This window comes from Manacus vitellinus, unplaced genomic scaffold (assembly GCF_001715985.3).
Source record: "Manacus vitellinus isolate BGI_N305 unplaced genomic scaffold, ASM171598v3 scaffold_2_pilon, whole genome shotgun sequence".
In the NCBI taxonomy this organism is placed as follows: Eukaryota; Metazoa; Chordata; class Aves; order Passeriformes; family Pipridae; genus Manacus; species Manacus vitellinus.
In genome coordinates this window covers 32,230,907-32,250,201 of record NW_021940208.1, presented here as the reverse complement: position 1 = coordinate 32,250,201, position 19,295 = coordinate 32,230,907, and the positions used below count along the sequence as shown (strand labels likewise).

The window sequence follows — 19,295 nt, the reverse complement described above, 5'->3', positions numbered from 1 at the left end:
GAAGTTCAGTTCCGCATTTTGCATCTATGAAGCAGCCTGGTGACAGATATGGCAGTGAAAACTCTTACAGCTGCACTTGACAGCTGAGCACTTCCCTGCATGTGGCATGGAAAATATTTCCCACATTAAGGCTTCTCCAGACTGTGCACTTGCACTTACCTTGATACCTCACAGATACAAAGTTCTTGCTCTCCTACTTGGGACACTAAATCCATTAGTTTTCTCTTAACAGACAGGAATCAGTTTTGGCATTTAAGACAAACAAAGTTCATTACCTATCTCTGTGAAATAAGCAGAGAAAAAAAATAGTTTGAAAAAGGAAGTCATGACCAATGCAGGCTATCTGAATTCAATGTCAAGTGATCTTTTTCCCAACTGCACACTGCAAAATTTGTGCATTTTTTCAGGAAGAGAAAAAGCTCCACTTCAGTTGGGCTTCCTCTGCAGTGCTCATGGAAAGTTTCAAGTCTCAGCTCTGGTTCTTAACAAATTCCTATTCTCTTTTCTTCTGCAACTTGAGTCAAGTTATTACTGGGTCTCTAGAATAAAACATTTTTCTGTTCGAAGCAGCTTAGCTTTTGAATAAACAAACACACAGAATGGTCCTGTTTAGGGAATATTTACAAAACATTAATATTAGTCAAATATAAAACCCATGTGTTTAAGATGCTTCTAAATCAACCCTAGACACATAGAGAAAGCAGCATCATGATCCAGTTCCACAAGAGAACTTAGGACAATGATACTAAACACCAGCAGGTCTCAGGTAAGTGCACAGGAAGCACTCCTTCCACTAAAGAGGTATGTACTAAAAGATAGGACTCTCATTAAACACCACAGTGAAAGCCAACCGACACAGAATGCCAAAAAGGTGTGTGAAATCCCACATCTTCCTCAGGCCCCAACACGCCCTTGCAATCCTACCTTGGACTGCCTAAGCACCTGGATCCCAAACTTTTGCCTCATGACACCTATTTTTCATCATCATCATCATAGCTAGGCTTCGCAAATGAAGATTTGGGAAGGGCTCTACCCACATTTGCTACAAGCACGCTGGTGGCTAAAAAGGCCAATGCGAGATAGACAAGTCTGGTTGCAAAAGGCACAGCAGAAAGACTCCTTGGATGGTATCGGCAAGACACGATTCTTTCTGCGTTGTCTTTTCTCCTCGAGAGTGATCCTGCGTGCGTTCTCAAAGGAAGCAGCAGCGTTATAGATAGTGCGTCTCCAGACCTCCCCATTGGAGGCCAGAGTAGACCAGTGATGAGGATCAATATGGCCAAGGTTGAGATGTTGTTTCAGGGAGTCCTTGTATCTTTTCTTCGGGGCTCCTCTCTTGCGGCAGCCGGTGGCAAGTTCACCATAAAGCAGGATCTTAGGGAGGTGGTGGTCCTTCATCCTTGAGATGTGTCCTGCCCAACACAGCTGAGTTCTCAGCAACATGGCCTCAATACTCGTAACTGCTGCTTGTTCTAGAACAGATGCATTGGTCACATAATCTGACCAGTGGATGTTTAGGATTGTACGGAGGCAGCATTGATGGAAGTGTTCTAAGAGTTTCAGGTGGTGGCGGTAGATGACCCATGATTCGGACCCATATAAAAGAGTGGACAGCACAATGGCTCTGTAAACACTGATCTTGGTACTTTTCTTCAGGTGTTTATTTCGCCAAACTCTTTTATGGAGTTTTCCAAAAGCACTATATGCCTTTGCTAACCTGTTGTCTATCTCTCCGTTGATCTTACCGTCCGAGGAGATGAGGCTACCTAGGTAATTAAACTGCTGGACTGATTTGAGCTCTGATTGGCCAATGGTGATATGGGGATGATGGAAGACTTCCTGAGGTGCCAGTTGATAGAGAACTTCTGTCTTCTTTAAGCTGACTTCCAGCCCAAAGAGCTCAGCAGCCTCAGCAAAGCAGGATGTTAAACACTGCAGAGCTGCTTCTATGTGGGTGACGAGGGCGGGGTCATCAGCATAAAGCACCTCCCGGACAAGATGGTTTAAGGTCTTAGTGTGGGCCTTCAGTTGCCTTAGGTTGAAAAGGCTTCCATCAGTACGATATTGAATGTAGATACCGTCCTGATCATCGAGGTCTGCAGTGGCCCTTTGGAGCATCATGCTGAAAAACATTGTGAATAGGGTTGGTGCAAGAACGCAGCCTTGTTTCACACCATTGGTAATTAGAAAGGGTTCAGAAAGTGCATTGCCATATCTGACTTGGCTGTGCTGATCCTCATGAAGTAAGATGATCATTTTAAGGAATATGAGGGGACAACCTAAACGTTCCAAAATCTACCATAGACCTTTTCTGCTTACAGTATCGAAAACCTTGGTGAGGTCAACAAAGGTTACACAGAGACCTTTGTTCTGTTCCCTACACTTCTCTTGCAGTTGTCTGAGAACAAATACCATGTCTGTGATACTCCTGTTGGTTCTGAAATCACATTGGCTTTCAGGTAGAATTCCTTCTGCTATAGTGGGTATTAGTCTGTTCAAAAGGATTTTGCCAGCAATGGAGAGCAGAGTAATATCATGGTAATTTGAACAGTCTGATTTAATACCTTTCTTCTTATACAAAGTGATGATGACTGCATCACAAAGGTCTGATAGTAGTTCACCTAGTTCCCAACAGCACACCACAAACTCATGAAATTTAGCATGGAGTGCTTGGCCCCCATGCTTCCAGACTTCAGACACCTATTTTTACTACTTAACAGATTAACTATAAAAAGGACTCAACTAGGAGAAGATGGCAGGTTAAAAGATCTCCTGAGCATGAGGGGATTGGCACTACCCTCCTCAGAATCTCATCTCAAACATGAGTCTGGAGTGGGGTTTGGAAGGGAAGCAACTACGTAAACAATTGGTGCCAGGTCCCTTGGTAGGACGAACACTGGCCATTTTCTCCCCAGTAGTAGGCTCAGAAATCACCTGTACCTGCTAAATTATAGCAACTCACCACTAAACAGGCTTATCAAAGATGTAACAGTTACATTTTTTTGATAGCATCAAGACTGGATATGCACCAACTGAACAAGAAGCAAATTTCTCTGAAGGCAGGATGGATAATCACACATTCTTCCCATTCTTTCACCCTACAAGGAAACCTTTCCTTTTCAACTTTCAGCTTTAGCAGCTGGTTTTTTCCCATGACCCTAATTTTTTCAGATAATACATAACCATAATACCTTGCCAAATGGCAATACCACTGTCACTCTGATTTCAGAAAAGAATATCAATTTAGTTTTACAGGAAGGAGAACTAAGTCAGACATCTTGTTCTGTTTATTTTTGTTACTTCTGCATAATTGATAGTTATTCATAATTTAAGTTTAATTGACTCCAAATATGCTTCTCTCTCTCACTACATGGTTAAAATTGTTGTTTCCATAAGATTTTATGCAATGGAGGCCAAGCAGAATTTCTATTTGTATCCAAAGTAAGAAAGTGCAATCTTGTGGTAAAGCAAAAGCAGCAGATTTTGTAGAAAAATGCAATAAAGATTGTTGTAAAACTCTTATGTCCTGGGTATTCAAGGTACATATGATTTTAAGGAAGTTTTTTTGCTTTCTCGATCCTCTGGTGCCTTAAAAAGGCAATCATAATCTTATAACAACTTAGAGCTGGGCTAAAATACTCTGACACGACTTCCTCGGTATCAGAGGATCTGTATCAGAGGATAATTTCAGACCAACCATCCTGAGAACAGTTAGAGTAATACTAAAAACTAACAAGAAACTTTTCATAGAAAACAAAATGTTCCTACAACAAGACACTCCAGGCAAGAAACTAATTAGAATATATAAATTCCCTCACGATCCAAGAGGGAACAATAACATGCTGTAAAAGACAGACAAGCGTGGCTCCAAGACACAAAACCTAACTTAGCAACTTGGGCCAAGCTCAGAAACAGAACACAACTGTCACAGGGAACCACCACGCAAGGAGTGTCAGAACAATGATGCTACATCCAACACATATTTTCCAACTCTGTCACTGCCCCATTCCAATTACTGTGGAAGTGATACCTAAGGGATATCTATCATCCTTCTGCCTACCACAGCAGCCATAGATGCACTCCTCTAGTAATGCAAATATCACCTGCACTTTCAAAACACTCATCTGATCCTGCTCTCAAAGTCACCAGCAAAACTCTCAAATGACACTGGAGCAGGATGAAACCAGTCATGACAATTTTGATGTTTGTTTATATATTGAAGCAAAAGCAAGCTTCCTAACAGGAGACAGACAAATCACTGTCCCTGCAACAGTGGGTAAAGGAGAAGGGAAAAAAAAAAGGAGAAGGACTGAAATAAATATCATGTGAGTTGCCAACCAGATACTCAAATGGAAACAGCTTCTACAAAAACTGTAAGATTAGGGAAAAGAGACTTTCTTCCCACAAGACTTTGTCCCAACAGCATACGCAACTTCTGTTACACTATCAGTGGCAGGTAGACTGGACAATGCAGAAAGACCTATGTGATAGCTGCAGAGCAGGCATCTCTAGCTGTAAAATACTTTCTATTGAAAACGTGCTTTGAAGATTCATTTAATTATTGTACCTGAAGTTGATCTTCTTAGGTAGAGAAGCTCACAAGCTATTGAAGCAGTCCATTTCCTCTTCCTGGTTCCTGTTTTACTAGGAAATGAAAGTTTCTTATGCTCTGTCCACCTCGAAGTTTTGATACAACTTACATATCCTATTTGAGTTTTCTATAATCATTTGGCAGAAACACCAAATGTACGGGTGGAAAACAATGCCTAGAGTAAGGTCTGTGGTAACTGTATGCCCAGCTTATTTCAAGTATTTTAGGAATTGAAAGGAGCACAAATGTCATTTTCATGACTGAAGGCCTTTTCAAAGATGAAATGTTTAGGTAAAACCTCACTGTAGAGGGCCTCAGGACTTCCTTGACCTTGTCCAAGTTCTAGATTTGGATCACCCTGCTGAAGAATTCTCTCTTCAGCACGTAACGCCCAACTGTCTATGTTTCAAAGGGGCAGATGATTAGTGACTTGTATTTCAAAACTGGTCATTACTACATCTTAGCATTGTACTATTACTTCGAAAAATACAGGATCAAAGCTTTCATGTGGTCTGAAACAGTGGAGGGACTGTTACACTTATTAGAACGAATCTGGGCTCTTTTACTAGCAGGCCCAGCGCATCTGCAATGACATCAAGCCCACTGAAATGATGCCACCCCAGGATGGTGTAAACAGGGAACAAGCTGGCATGTAAGGAAGCATCTGTGTCCCATCTCTCAGACCCTACAGGACATGCAGTGTTCCACTCAAACCAGCCAAAGATACAACCCTGGGTGTTAGAAACAAAGGCTCATGGAGAAAAATTATCTATCAGCTATTGGGGAATATGAGAAGGTGTATTCACATCAATTGCAGGTCCAATGCTTGGGCCTTCAGTGGTGCAGGAAGTGAACACAGGGGTCTGACCGGAGGACTTGGCCCCAGAGTGTGACAGTGCTCTAGTTGGGTTCCAGCCCTGGTTGCAGCCCTGCAGATCACTGGCCAATGTCACACACAGGAATTTGGCAGCACATGCATTTCTGCTCAGCGCTGGGGCCCTGGGAGGCCTGTCCTCCTCTGGACATCTGGTTAAAGTTACCTTAAGAATCTCAAACAACTTCTGTTCTCAAATTCAGGCTCTTTAAATTTATTGTTACAGATATCCAACCAGCAGAAATGTTTACAGGCAGACTGGTTTTAAGGGCTGTGTCTTATTTAAACCAGTGAACTAGTTGTTCTGTTGTTTGGTTGTTTGTTTTTTTTAAATCACAGAACCAATTTCCCATAGGCAGTCTGACATCCCACCAGCAGGAATAGCCACATGATCTGGGTGCTCCAGAGATTTGAAACATACCTACATTAATAGCAAAGGCCTGGGACCAGTCTGTGGCCATGAGGCCACCTGGCATAGAAACCAGTAGCTGCATCCAAGCTATGTACTGCAAACAGTTCCTGGTACAAGCTGATTCCCAAGCCCAGACAAACACTCTGGGGACTGTTTGATGCTGTGCAAATTGGCAAGAACAGTTCCTGATACCAACAACCACACAGTACAGCCAGCCAGATACCCATGCTTGAAAACACACTCTCATGCTATTTATTAGAAGTACAGTCATTATAGCAATTGGCCATGGGTTCAACTGCGCATTTCTCCCAGCTGGATCACGCAGCCAGGAAAAAAAGGGAACTACTGGTCCCACTGAAGTCTGCCCTACATATGCCACCCTGTGCAATACTGGGCTTGTCTAAAACAACTGGAAAGTGTGAACAACAAGGAGTTTGCTGTTTCTGCTCATAAGAGCTCTTCTTTCTTGTTACATTGTACACTGCAATACTATTTCAAGGTGATCCATACTTTCCCACTTTCCATTCTTCATTTTTATTAGCCTGAGGTCAGTGTAATGGTGTTGGCCAACAATTGGATAAACACTATTTTTTGGCTTAGAGTTATCATACACAGCAATAAAGGGAAATGAATCTCAAAACAAAAAGACAACCATTGCCAGGATAATGCTTCAGAGTATCACAATGACCAGCTTGCAAATTAGGAGCCTGCCTGCAAACACAGGCAGTATTATTTATTTCTGGAAAAAGACCATTGAGTTTGAGGTGTCAATACATGTGCACACTGCTTTTTGAAACCATTGTTTGCACTTTTTAATCCGCATGCAAAATACTCGAACACAGATCACTAAGCAATTACTCATGTCATTTGCCTTTCCCACCTCCAGAATTTTTGTCAAAATGGTTATTTATCTGCTTCTCCCGTATCATTTTGTATACAAAACACTAGCCTACAGAGTTAATATTTCAGGCTTTGTGCTTAAGAGCTGATTAACAACTACACTTTTCTCTAAAAGAATTTGCTCTTAAAACCATATAAAAATGTCTGTTCATGTCAAAAAGTGCATGTGAACACAAGTTGTGTTTTAGAGCAAAGGAAAGACCATGGGGACACACTGATTGAGGCAGACCAAGCCATTTTTTAGGTTTATCCATGCTTCCTGCTGGTGACCTCAATACCTGCAGTCCTTGGGCCATCCATTCAGGTGTGTTCATGCATTGCAAAAATCAGACGATGTTCATTCCTGATTCCTCGAAAAACAGGTCATCAGGTTTTCAGAAGGATGAATATAAGCTGTGATCAAAAGGATGTTGTGGATGAAACTAGCTGGGGGTGGAAACTTCTTGGCTTGGTTTCCTGGTCACAAAAACGTATTAAGGAAATGCTTACCAAGCTTCTCTCTTATCTACCAAAGAGGAGGAAAAGGAGTAAAAGCATCTGAAATCACAGAGAAGCTTTCAGAATTCAGATAAAGTTCATGCATTTTTCAGCCACTACAGCATGTAAATCTTTTTTAAACAATCAGTACATTCATAGCTCCCTTTCCCTACTTTCTCTGGTGTATAATACAGGTTAGTGACAGTATTTGAGGAAATTTTTATTGCTGGAAACTGAAGGATCATGACCACCAGCGTTTATAGCATTTCTTGTTTAACAAAAAATCCTCCATCTTTGCTTTTAATCTTCCACTGCAAACCCAACACTTTGGAACCTGAATTAGTGGTACAAACTACTGAAGGATTTCCTCCCTTTCTCCTGCTCATGTGCTCTCCAACAATATTAGCAACCATAAAGACTGTACAAAGCGAAATATGGAATGTCAAACAACAGAGGTCACAAATGTTCCCCCAGAGCAATATCTGCAGAAATCCTGCCTGCAGCAAGACTGAGAGAAGGCCTCTTCAACAGTCCATCCCACTCAACAGGGCTCCTCATCTGTCGGTGTGTCACAGATCAGACTGCTACAGGACTCCAAGCGCCACAGCAAGCTCTCAAAAATTTTATATGCTTTTGCTTTTTGGCTACAAATAAACCTAGCAACAAGAGGGATCAGAATATGAACCTAGAATTTCAGTGTTTGTATGGATCTGAGCTGATGTCTCTGCTGGAAGTCTGGAAGGATCATTTACCAGTTGATATTTTGAAAGCATGATGATGGATTCATCTATTCCCACTCATTTACTGGCAGTTCCTGAAGTTAGCAAGAAGAGATTCGCTTATGAAGTCTGACTCATTTCCTGAAAGGAAAAGACTTCACTCTTCTTTGGAAATGGATTAGTGCCTATACATTGTGTAACCAATCTCTGTATGTAACACACTGTGCCAAATACAGTGATCTACCAGCCATCGCAGTTGATACTCTTAAACTAGCTGCTTCTCCAGTTTTCTCCTGCCTAAAGAAATCCAGCATACGTCCATTCTTAGCCGCCAACACCAGCTAATGCAGTCTCAAAAACTCCTATTACTCCTGACTTCAGATGCAACACAACCTAGAAAATCTGAGGTACTACCAGACAGGCTTTTGCTCATCAGACGGCACTAAAAGTCTAAGCTGCTAAGGCAGCCCACAAAATGGTCCAGGCAAGTCTCTGGTAGATGCAAAATGCACTTTTGGGGCTTAACTATAGTTATTTCGACTGAATAGGACAAAGGGGTCAGGGGAATAGAATAAAATTTATCAATTCACTGCAGCAAAAAGTATTAACTTCTCAATTCCAGTAATTAAATAACTTCACTCCAGGCCTAGGGTACAATAAAGGCAAAGGTGTCAATTTTGACTTGATAGATACATTATGTTTTCACCCTCCTCCCTCAGCACAATTAATGTTGAGACTACTGTAGTCCACTTTTCCCCATATAAGTACTACTGCACTGCATTACTTAGATATTTAGTTTATATCAGTATCTGCTTCTGCCTATGACAGCATAAACTGTTCCTATGGTATATTAAAAGCATAGAGAACATTCATCTCTAGAAGCCAAATGTGGGACTCTTCAGCAAAGACTCTTCCACTTTCCCTTAATCTCCTGGACAGCAAAAAGCAGGCTACACGGAGGCTGCTGCCTGACCAAGGACTCCTGTGCCACAGGAGTTTGAAGCAATGGGACCAACGGGACAAGAACAGGCACAAGGGCTATATGTCTGATGTTGGAACACAGCACAGGCATGAGCTTTCCTATTTGCCTTCCAGTAATTGCAGAAGTGCAATCAGCCCATGACAACAGTTTATTGTTGGTACAGCTGCTGAAACAGCCAGTGAAGCAAAGGCATGATTCGTAAGTCCAGCCAAGATGTGTGGAGACCTTCCCTGCCACTAGAATGCTGCAGTTGTCTTTAGTCAACCTTACATGCAGTAGAAGCTAGGCTGGACCACAGGCTATGTCCTTACCATCAAAGCAGAAAGCACCTCCTTGGAAATCCTACTTTCTTTCTATCCCATCGAATGCACATGGTGCTGCAAAACATGAAGCCTTTGAAACATCAATTTGAAACACTCATAGGGTGGATGACTCCATAGCCCACATTTGCTCTAGCAAAACACAGAGCTGAGAGGAGGGGCAGAGTTTCTCTGTATCAAATGAGAAAAAAGGGGTGGAGTATAGAAATGAGAAGATACAGCTTAATAACGGTAAAGATCAAGAAGAAAAGGTGAAGTAAGGATAATTCAGTACATAAGCAAAATGAGTGCAAACTAGTTACAAACAAAATGTAGGCCATCATTTCCAGTTTCACAGCAGATTCCTAAAGTGTATGTATGTTGGAAAGAAGGCAAAGTACTTAATGGGGACCTGTCTCTTAAAAGGGACTACATTACATGGTTTTCTGAGATAACGGGCATTTGTTTAAATGAAAAGACAATACCTTCTGGATCTTTGTATTAATAAACTGGCCTAGAAACATGCATATAGACAAATACCTTACAGAATATTTAGTTCATCACTTGACCATGCAATGCCAGATGGCATCTGCAAGAAGATCAGTGTAGATGTTCTCGGAAAAGCATCCAAATCAGAGGAGACATAGATAAGATAAGCTTTGCTGTACTGGCACAGAAAGGCTAACCAGTGACAAGGAAAGCAACAGAATAGACTAATTTTCAGTGCTCTCCTATTTCATCTTATCTTACATCACAATAAATCTACTGGATTTCCTTTTTCTGTCATTGTTTATATGCTTTTTTATTTCAAACCAGAGATAAGTTAATAGTCTGGAAGACAGAGACTTTGGTACTTCTAAACCTTGAAACCACTGTACCAGGATACGTACCACTGCTCTGAATCAACACCAAAACCCTCTCATCTCCCATCCTCTAGCATGCATTTCATTGCACTAATGTAATTATATTTTCACTATACCTCATTACCTTTTAAGCTAAAATAAAAGCTTTAGCACCCATTCGTGATTAGGCTTTATTAGAGCTTTAAGAAAAAAAAAAAGCTGTTTACTTTAAGGCCCAAAGTATTTCACAGGGCAGATGCACCTCTCGCTTAAGAATACAATTAAGCCTTTATTTCCTATTATAAGTGAATTCGAAGCCAAAGGTAAATTTTTCAAATTTGTACTCACTGCTGGAGGTGCAAAATCTCATTATCTGTCACGTTCTAAATACAGGCATGGACCTCCTCTCCTTATCCCTTCAAGACAGCACTGTACTTGCTCTATCACCTGAATCCAAATAATTCAACCTGGTGGCAAAATAGGCCACTTCACATTAGGACAGCCTTTTCTCAGATTTCTCTCCGCAGGACTCAACTCCTCAGGAGACCATGATTACAGACTTGTAAAGGTCAAAAGCACTGCCTTCTGGGGCTGATCGATCACTATTGTCATTGCAAAAACCTGTTAAGTACACTGATCTTTTACCTCACAGTAATAGGGAATGGTACAGGACTTGGAGAACAAAAGACAATGTTAGACAAAACTTTTCAGTAAACTTGGCAGCAGTACAGCAGTGCTCTTCTAGCCAGAACTGTGCCTTGGCATCGCCTTCGATTCAGTGCTCAAAACCTTAAGAGTTCCCCGAAAAACTTAATTGAAGTGGTGAATACACATGGTGTGACAAGCAAAGCCCATATGTTCAAAGTCTGGCCAAGGTTAGTTACACAACACTATTTCCTGCAGTCTGACTAAGAGTAAAATTAAAACACTACTTCTTTTAAGCCAGCCTCCACAACTGTTCTCCCTCTCATGAGGATGAAGGACATATTTTGTCCATCTATAATTTGGGCACAGTCTAATTTGTAAAATTTATTATTCACCTTCTGATAGCCAAATATCCATTTTGGCCATTATTTATGCACAGTTCTAAGCCATCAGGCACACAGACTGTGACATATGAAGAACCCCCAGAGATGCATATGGTTTTATGATTATGTAAAGCTCCCTCCCTGGAGGGTTGACTGATAAACTTGCCCTCTTCTACTTCTCCTTTCATGAAATTGTCCTTTTCCTTCAGGCTTGTTCCAACCACTTGTCCAACCTGCTTGGTCAGACACTTGCCACTCTTGCATGTATTTTGGTTTTACAGTTTTCCCATTTGTGTCATTTCTTTATCTCACAAAAGTATATAGAGAGAAGTTTTATTTTCTCTTTCCTAAAATGACCCATGCAGGACAAGGCTCTGCCGGAACAGGACGCGTCCCACTCTGTGTGGCTATTTTCAGTACCCCACAGCCGCTGCTCCCATTCCCTCCCAGGGTGCCCCATCCCACCCTGCCGCATCCAGCAGCACCATCACTCCCTCACACCGTATGCAGAAGGGAAACACATGTGTTTTTTCTTGCTCCTGGCCTTGCCACAGACTACAGTAGGGACTACTGCAATTCTTATCAAATCCCTGGGCAAATTCATGCAGATACTGACAGTTTTATATAAAACCACTCATATTTGGCCAGTGTGTGATAAAGCACCACAGGCAAAGCAATTAAACACAGCTTCAGGGGTGCTTTTATGTGAATGCTCTTCCAGTTGCTCTCCTTAGGGCATTGCACATCATTTAAGAAGCTTTCAAAGCTCCTGAGCACGGAAGCACCCACGTGCCTACACTGTGTCCTCCCATTCTCTCCTTTCTATTCCATCTCTGAGCTGCTATGTATATTCTGACTTCTGTCAGGGCTATTACAAACAGCATTTTACAAAACTCATGCCACTTCCCTGCAGTTCTCTTTCATGTATTATCACATAGAAAGATGTAGCTTGGAAATTTGTGCACAGATCACTGTCAGTAGATGCCCAGCAGAAACCAGTGCAGCTGGACAGAGGGAAAGAAAAAAGAGTCTGTCTTAGTAAACAAAATACTATAAGGTAGATCAAATGAGCTATTGACATATTTCTATTGTGCTACAATGTCACATTTTATTTGATACCTTCACTCTGCTAAGTGGCCCTCAATGAAAGGCCAGCTTTACTTAACTAGCCTGGTAGCTTCAGAAGTGTTGCAATTCCTTTAGTTTAAGGTTTTGAGGCTGTTTAATGTTGCAGCACCTCTGCCTCCTCTAGACATCTTTAGCTTGAGGAAGTAAATAATTAAGTTTCCTGCATCGGTACATTTTTGCTTATATGCCATTTCTGTACTGCATGTGCTCTGTAACTGGCATTTGTTTTTCTTCCAGGGTCTGCAGGCCCACACACAGAGGTGGCATTGTGCAGTCCCCTCTTGGCAAGAAGCATTGTTCAGCTGCAAAACTGGAGAGACTGCAGGGGAAGGTCACCAAGCCTGACAGACATGAGACACACTGATGAAAGATCCAGCCTCTGTGTAAGCAGATGCCAGGGAAATTAAGATGGGGTCAGGGAAGACAAGAAGAAAAATGAGAACTGGTTAATATGGGAAGCAGATGCACCATTCCAAAACTTGCTGCAACGCAAGAACAGTGTTCAGCAGCTGGTAGAAAAAGAGGCTACCATGAGGCAAACTGAAGGTGTATTAAGTAGCTCTTGTTATTCCAAATAATCCTTGTATGATAAGATACATTCACCTACATCTTTTATATAAAGAATAACCTCTTAAACAGAGAGGTGGGTAAAATGCACTGCACCTCTAACTCTAAATGCTAAAGCACCTAATGTTCCACTCTATTTTGATACACTGCTGAAGCTGGGTCTGTACAACCTGTGGTCCAAGTCATGCCATAGCACATTTTTGCAGCTGTCATCTTGCAGTTAAGGCATGAACTTAATACAACCTCAGGAGTTCCACTAATTTGTGCATTGACCTACATGAGCTAGTAGTTGCAGGAAAGCTCAAATCAGAAAGATAAGATTAAATGTTTGTGCTTTAAACCTTTAACTGACACACATGGGAGAACGTTGCAAGGCAAGGGATATACAAGCTCTGACAAACTTCAACAAGTCATATTCTGATGGCACAGAAGGTTACAAGAAAACAAAACAGAAAAAAACCACCACCAACAAAAAACCCCAAACAAAAAAAAACCTTCCCCCTTCCAAAAAAATTACAAAAAACCCAAACAAACAAACAAAAAAACCCCCCACAAAAACAAAAAGCCCCACGCAAACCACAAAACAAAACATTGCAAGTCTCCCACAAGTTACTAAGTGGAGTTTATCATTCCCAACAAGCATTGAGCGAGACATTTTATGTGCTAGTCTCACATTTTGGCATCTCAGCAGGGTACATGTTAGTCAAATCAGGAACAGTTACTTTTCAACATCTGCAACAATGTCTGATTCCAAGTGCTTTTGGATCTTCTGTCTTAAACCTCTTGCCAGCATCCACTTCTTTCACTCAGCCAGCACTAACCTCCACCCTGACCTTTATTCCAAACGCAGTCATCAAATTACAACATATCTAAAAAATTTAGCTTAAAAAAAACCAGAGCAACTAAGTTGCATCTACAGCAATAGGTCTCTTCATTTCCTTTCAACAACTTTATCAGTGACAGAAATTTTTATCAAAATTTAAAAAACCTCAAGGAAGGGACAAGTCTTCTTACACCTGTGAAGAGCATCCACACCTCCTGCACTGCTTGAGCTACTGCTCATGCTGCAATCACGGGGTGTGAAACCTACAGGCTTAGACCAATGAACATACACAAACAGTATCAAAATCAGCTCTCACGCCACCTGCACTTCTGCTGTGAAGCAACAGCCACATACAAGGCACAGCAGGTATCAGCGACATAACCTTGTGCTTAAATAAGAATTACAGACCTGTACTGCAACCACACTGCTGGGCAAAGCAATCACTTTCTACGACTCCACCATAGAAGAAAGGAAACCCAGAGAGTTTACCAAGGTTCTGCAGTTCCTCACACCCTGCCTGAATGCAGCATTCTGTAAAGAATCCCACATTTCCATTGGAGGTTTTTCACAGGCATGAACTATAATGCTATATGCTTAATGTTCTGGATCTGGACAAGAAAACCACAAGGAAAAAAAGATTGCTTTTGATATACTTAAGGGTGGAAAGATCACAGTTCTCCAGGCCAGAAGGCATGTCAGCAGGAAGCCAAAGACAAGTCCCACATTTCTTGTCACATATGCACATTCCCATGCCTAGTTCACCACTAGTTTAGCAAAGATATTTCATTTACACGAGATGGACTTTAATTTTTTGTGCCCCTTTAAAAACCTGCTATTTAGCATGTGTAGAAGACAAGTCTTGAACAACAGCTTAAGTGCACATCTGTATTTAGAAACCTCAAACTGTAAAGCAAACCTAGGAACACAAGCTCTGCACAGTTTCCTCTATGTGAGATGAAGACACTGTTTATACAGTGATCCATACAAAGAAGCTGAGACATCTGAGTTCAAAAGGAACTTAAGATGATACAAGGTAGTGAAGACAAAGGTCTCTACTCCCTTATTCAAAAAGAAAATATAAAAAACCTATGGCATAAATATTTTTCTCCTAGGTCTTGTCACCTTCTAAGAGACTAGAATGCCCATTTTTTAAAAACAAAGGATTTTGACAATTTTCAGTTGGCTATGAAAACTTTTACTTCTTGTGAATACTTTAGGGAGAACAGTTCTTGACTGCAACACTTACATTTGATATACAATTTACAAGGTCTGTAGCATGGAAGTGAGCACAGAACTCCCACTCGAAAAAGGGCATAGACCAGAGTTCATAATTACCAGGAAAGCTACTTACACCAGCCCATGTCTAAGCTTTCCTCACCTACAATACAGCTAGCGGTAAAAAGACGGCTAGTGGCAAAGTGCAGGTTTACCACGACACACCCAGCCCCCTCCTGCTAGTCTTTCACGGTGACACACGATCAGCACATCAGACACCCATCTGAATTACCACTCACATCACTGGCAGGCTCTTGAGAAACACAGAAGTTTGTCAACATCAATCAGAACTGCTTGCACTGAAAGCTGGGTGAGTCAGTGCACTTGTCCCACTGTATCCCCATGCCCAGGTAAGATTAATGACACTAAATCTTCTCTGGAGCATAGAGTTAGATATGTCTGAACTTGACATGCCAGTGACCTACTTTTCAGACATGCCCAACAACCGCATCTCCCTCTGAAGGCAACAAAAGACAAGGACTCTCAGCAATTTTGAAATAGTAGCACATGCTTTTAATACAGAGGAACAGATGACAACTTAGGGTCAGCTGTGCACTTTAGGGAAATCCCACTTTAGCTTCACATGGGCATTCAATGCTATTGATCAATCAAGACACTCTATGTTAGGCTACATATGTCTGTTAATTCCACACGTTTACTGGCAGGTGAAAGAGCATGGATGAAAGTTAATAACTTCTTTCTTAGAGCCATCCTGCATCAGATTTATACATTCTTGGATAACAAATGTTGCCACTACTTTAACTCCCACCTGCCTAGACAGGTGCATTCCTTTCCCTAGAAGAAAAATACAAAATACCTTATCCCTCCCTATACACACCAGCGGTATTGTACATAGAGGCTCAGTCTATTTTGCCCGAGTAAGGAATAAGAAAACCCACTAAGATTAGGACACAATACACATCACTCAATTAACATGACTGATCATGATTCAGAAGAGAAAATCTGTAGAGCATACAGATGACACACACTAAAAAGAAACTCCAACCTTGCAGAGTATGTAAAGTTTAGATAACCTACTTAAATATGTAACCCCCCTGAGATTTGTACTTTTTCCCCTCTGTGCCACTTTTTATGAGGAATAACCACACCCTCTATTATTACTCAGTTTTCATTTAATTTTTTTTCAAATATGTGCATGCATGTGCTACAAATACGATTCAGGGCTGTATAATGCATGACTATGTCTGCAAGCTATAGCTGAAACCACTTCCGTGTTGTTTAAAACCAGATAAAACCATTAGTGCCATACAAAATTAACACCAGAGACCAAGCTAGCTCATGTTTAGGGGTATAAGGCCACATCATGCAGCAAAGGAAGCCTTTAAAGTGATACCTAGCTGTTGCATATGCTAAGACTACCAGCAACTTCAATAATGATATGTTCAGTCATTAGCCAGCAAAACAATTTTTCCTTCATCTACAGAAGATGTCCCAACCTGAAGTAAATGCTGGAGGTGGTGAGTCATTCAGCTGAAGTTCTCTGCAGAAGTTTCAGAACATTTCTCATATGAGCAGTGCATATCACAGGCTGGGAAACATGGATGAAACTCACTTATTTGGCTAACAAGTAAAGAGACAGATAATATCTCCACAACACAGTCCTTTGCAGTTTCTAGGATGCTCTAAAAGTCCTTCACATTCCAAAACCATTAAACAACCAAGTCAACACCAACACTAGAAGGCAATTTACCAGAACGAAAACTTACCATAAGAATCTGCACAAGCCTAATCATAATACACAGGTATTGAAAGTCTGGTAAATTATGCTTTAGCCCCAGGTATCCTAAAATCTCCAAATTAGACTCCCAGTCTGCTATTCCTTTCAAATAAGTCTTAGACTCTTAACCTTTTAATTACAATAAAAATGCTAATGCAGGCAGAAAATGAAAGAAAGAGCCATCAACCAGCGTCTTCATGCCTAAAGAAATAAAAGGCAGGATCACAGTTTACAGCATCTCAAGGACACTGCAAAACAGCCCCACAAGCAAGCACATTACCTGGTTAATGCCTTGAAACAGAAAACAGCCTCCAGAACCTCCAGACTTACTCCAGTACTTTAATGTCTGTAGAGCTATCCTATATCACCAGCAAAACTTTAGACATCTATCAGCAACTCTAGCAGAAGATTTCTATACCCACTTTCATCAGCAAGCAGGACTTAACCGACTTACACCAGGGATTTGCTGTGGGATGGGAAGGATGAGGGTGGTGCTCATGAACTAGGGAGTTTCTTAGTGTGAAACCCCTGGCTTCTTCTTCACTGTTTGTTTCAGTATCAGTTACCAGTGAAAACAAATATGTCTGATCAATCCCTTTCTCTACACAGAAATATCAGCCTGGAGCATCAACCTATTATCAACAAGTAAAGTTACTTATTTTTTTCTAAGGTAGGGGGAGAGGCAGAGATTGAGAGAGACACTTATATGAGAGGAAACGAATTTCAGGAATACCTTCTTAGAGGTAAAAAGAATTGGCCAAGTAAGCCTAACAAGCTACAATGAACCAAAACAAGCTCAAGCTTTGTTCAACATCACATCAAATACATAAAAAGTGTAAAGACAATAAAATCGTGAGTACATAGTAATGTAAAAGTCTGCTTAAAGTCCCTTTGACAGCGTACTTGTTTAAGTATCTTAGTTCCTCTTGCTACAAGGCATGAGTTCACTTGGAGACCTCAGCCTAGGTGAACTTAAATGATCTTAAATTTGCACATATTTGGCAGTTAGCTAAAAACTAAGTCACAGGGGGGACAAAGACAAAATGAAAGAAATATTGACTGATTGACTGTATTTCAGAAAGCTCACAGACACAGAAAAGCAGACACTCAATTCCATGAGAAACAGTCCATCAAAATACCCTTGGTTATCCAAACACTGACACACTGTGTCTTCCAATCTTAGGACACAGGTTACACCGTGCACCTGAGTTGTGAAGAAAATCCACTTAAAGTAATATTTATGGCCATCACAAGAAAAACAAGCCGTTAAAGTAAAAATCTGTTTTGAAGAGTTTTGAAGCTCCAGCTGCAGGGCTGAATTAAGTCTGAGATCTTTCAGAAGAGACAGAGTTGCCTCTGGGCAGCCTCAGACCCTACACGGCCCTGCTAAACGGCCTGAAAGCATTCTCCTCTTTGGCAGCTTTACATGGGATTTAACTTCAAGATCTTATCGCTGATACATGGTATTTTTTAACAATTACAAAGAAACGTTTGGAGAGGGGAAACGGGAACCAAAACTACTATTCTGGTCAATGCCACCGCAATCTTTAGGCAAGGACAAAGATCTCTCTACCCTTGTGATGAAGGGGATCTCAAATCCCATTTTACCCACGTCAAGAAAAGTCACTCAAGTCCTGCAAGTTTTAGCAGCGTTCCAGCCCAGTCGCTGCCCTGACCCATACTACGGTGGAGAAGGGGGACACCAGGCTGGAGACTCCTGCTCCAAGCTTCTTCCCCTCCAGGACCTGATGTAGCTGCCTAAACCAATGTCCCCATGCTGGACCACCGGCACCCTGACGCTTGCCCAGGCTCCGGTGGTGGAGTGTACAGTCCCGTCACAGACGCTGCTGGTCTGTCACCACCATCACTCGCCGGCGGTGGTGGTGAACCACCACGGCAGGACCCGTCCCCTCCCAGCACCGCTCGTCGGTGATGGTGGTGGTGGGGCACCACCCGGGACCCCGCCGCCCGGGTCCCCCACTGCCACCAGTGCCGGCGAGCGGTGCTGGGAAGGGAACAGACCATCACCGCGGCCCCCAGAACCTCTGGACGCCCACTCCCAGTACCTGTCCTCGGAGACGCTGATGACCCCGTCCTCCTTGGGCACTATCGCTGCCATGTTCACCACCTCCTGCGAGCCCTCCACCTTGTTGAGCAGGAGAGGCTTGCGAGTCAGCGCCTTGGGCTGGGGCTCCGCCGCCATGGGGCCGGCGGGCACCGCCGCTGCGCCGGAGGAGGCTTACGGCCGGAGGGGAGGGGAGGGAGGCGGCCCGCACCGCCGAGGCGGAGGAGGGACTTGCCGGAGCCGGGCTCTCCCTGGGAAATCAGGAACCAGCGCGGGCGGCGGCGCACCGCCCCCGAGCAGGCCGGGCCGGGCGGGGCTCTGGGGCCTGGGGGTGGAAATGGCGGCAGCTGCGCCATGTCGCTGACAGGGGTTGCGGCGCCGCGCCTTCACGAGGGGAATCCTTCGGTTAGGCGGGGGTTCAACCACACATCTCCTGCCATGGCCACCCTCCCAGGCTGCGGGCTGTCCTCTGGGGGCAGCCCGGCGAGCGAGTCCCGCTCCCGAGCAATGCCCGGGTATCATCTGTCGGCACGGTGCTGCTGCCGAGCGGTCCGTCCCGCGGCCGCACTGCGGTG

General features: G+C 42.7%; 1 protein-coding gene across 3 annotated transcripts in view; it reads right to left on the bottom strand.

Annotated features, from left to right (window-relative positions):
- The window catches only part of WDFY2 (WD repeat and FYVE domain containing 2), a 73,634-nt gene extending 54,665 nt beyond the window's left edge, over nucleotides 1–18,969 (bottom strand). For all 3 annotated transcript variants that reach the window (XR_001920487.2, XR_001920488.2, XM_018071152.2), the window contains exon 1: nucleotides 18,722–18,969. Coding sequence is in view for 1 of the 3 variants with exons in the window: in XM_018071152.2 (XP_017926641.1) it covers nucleotides 18,722–18,858 (137 nt within the window). In the remaining 2 variants the exon portion in view is untranslated. The remainder of the gene's footprint in view (nucleotides 1–18,721) is intronic.
- Between the last annotated feature and the right edge of the window lie 326 nt (nucleotides 18,970–19,295).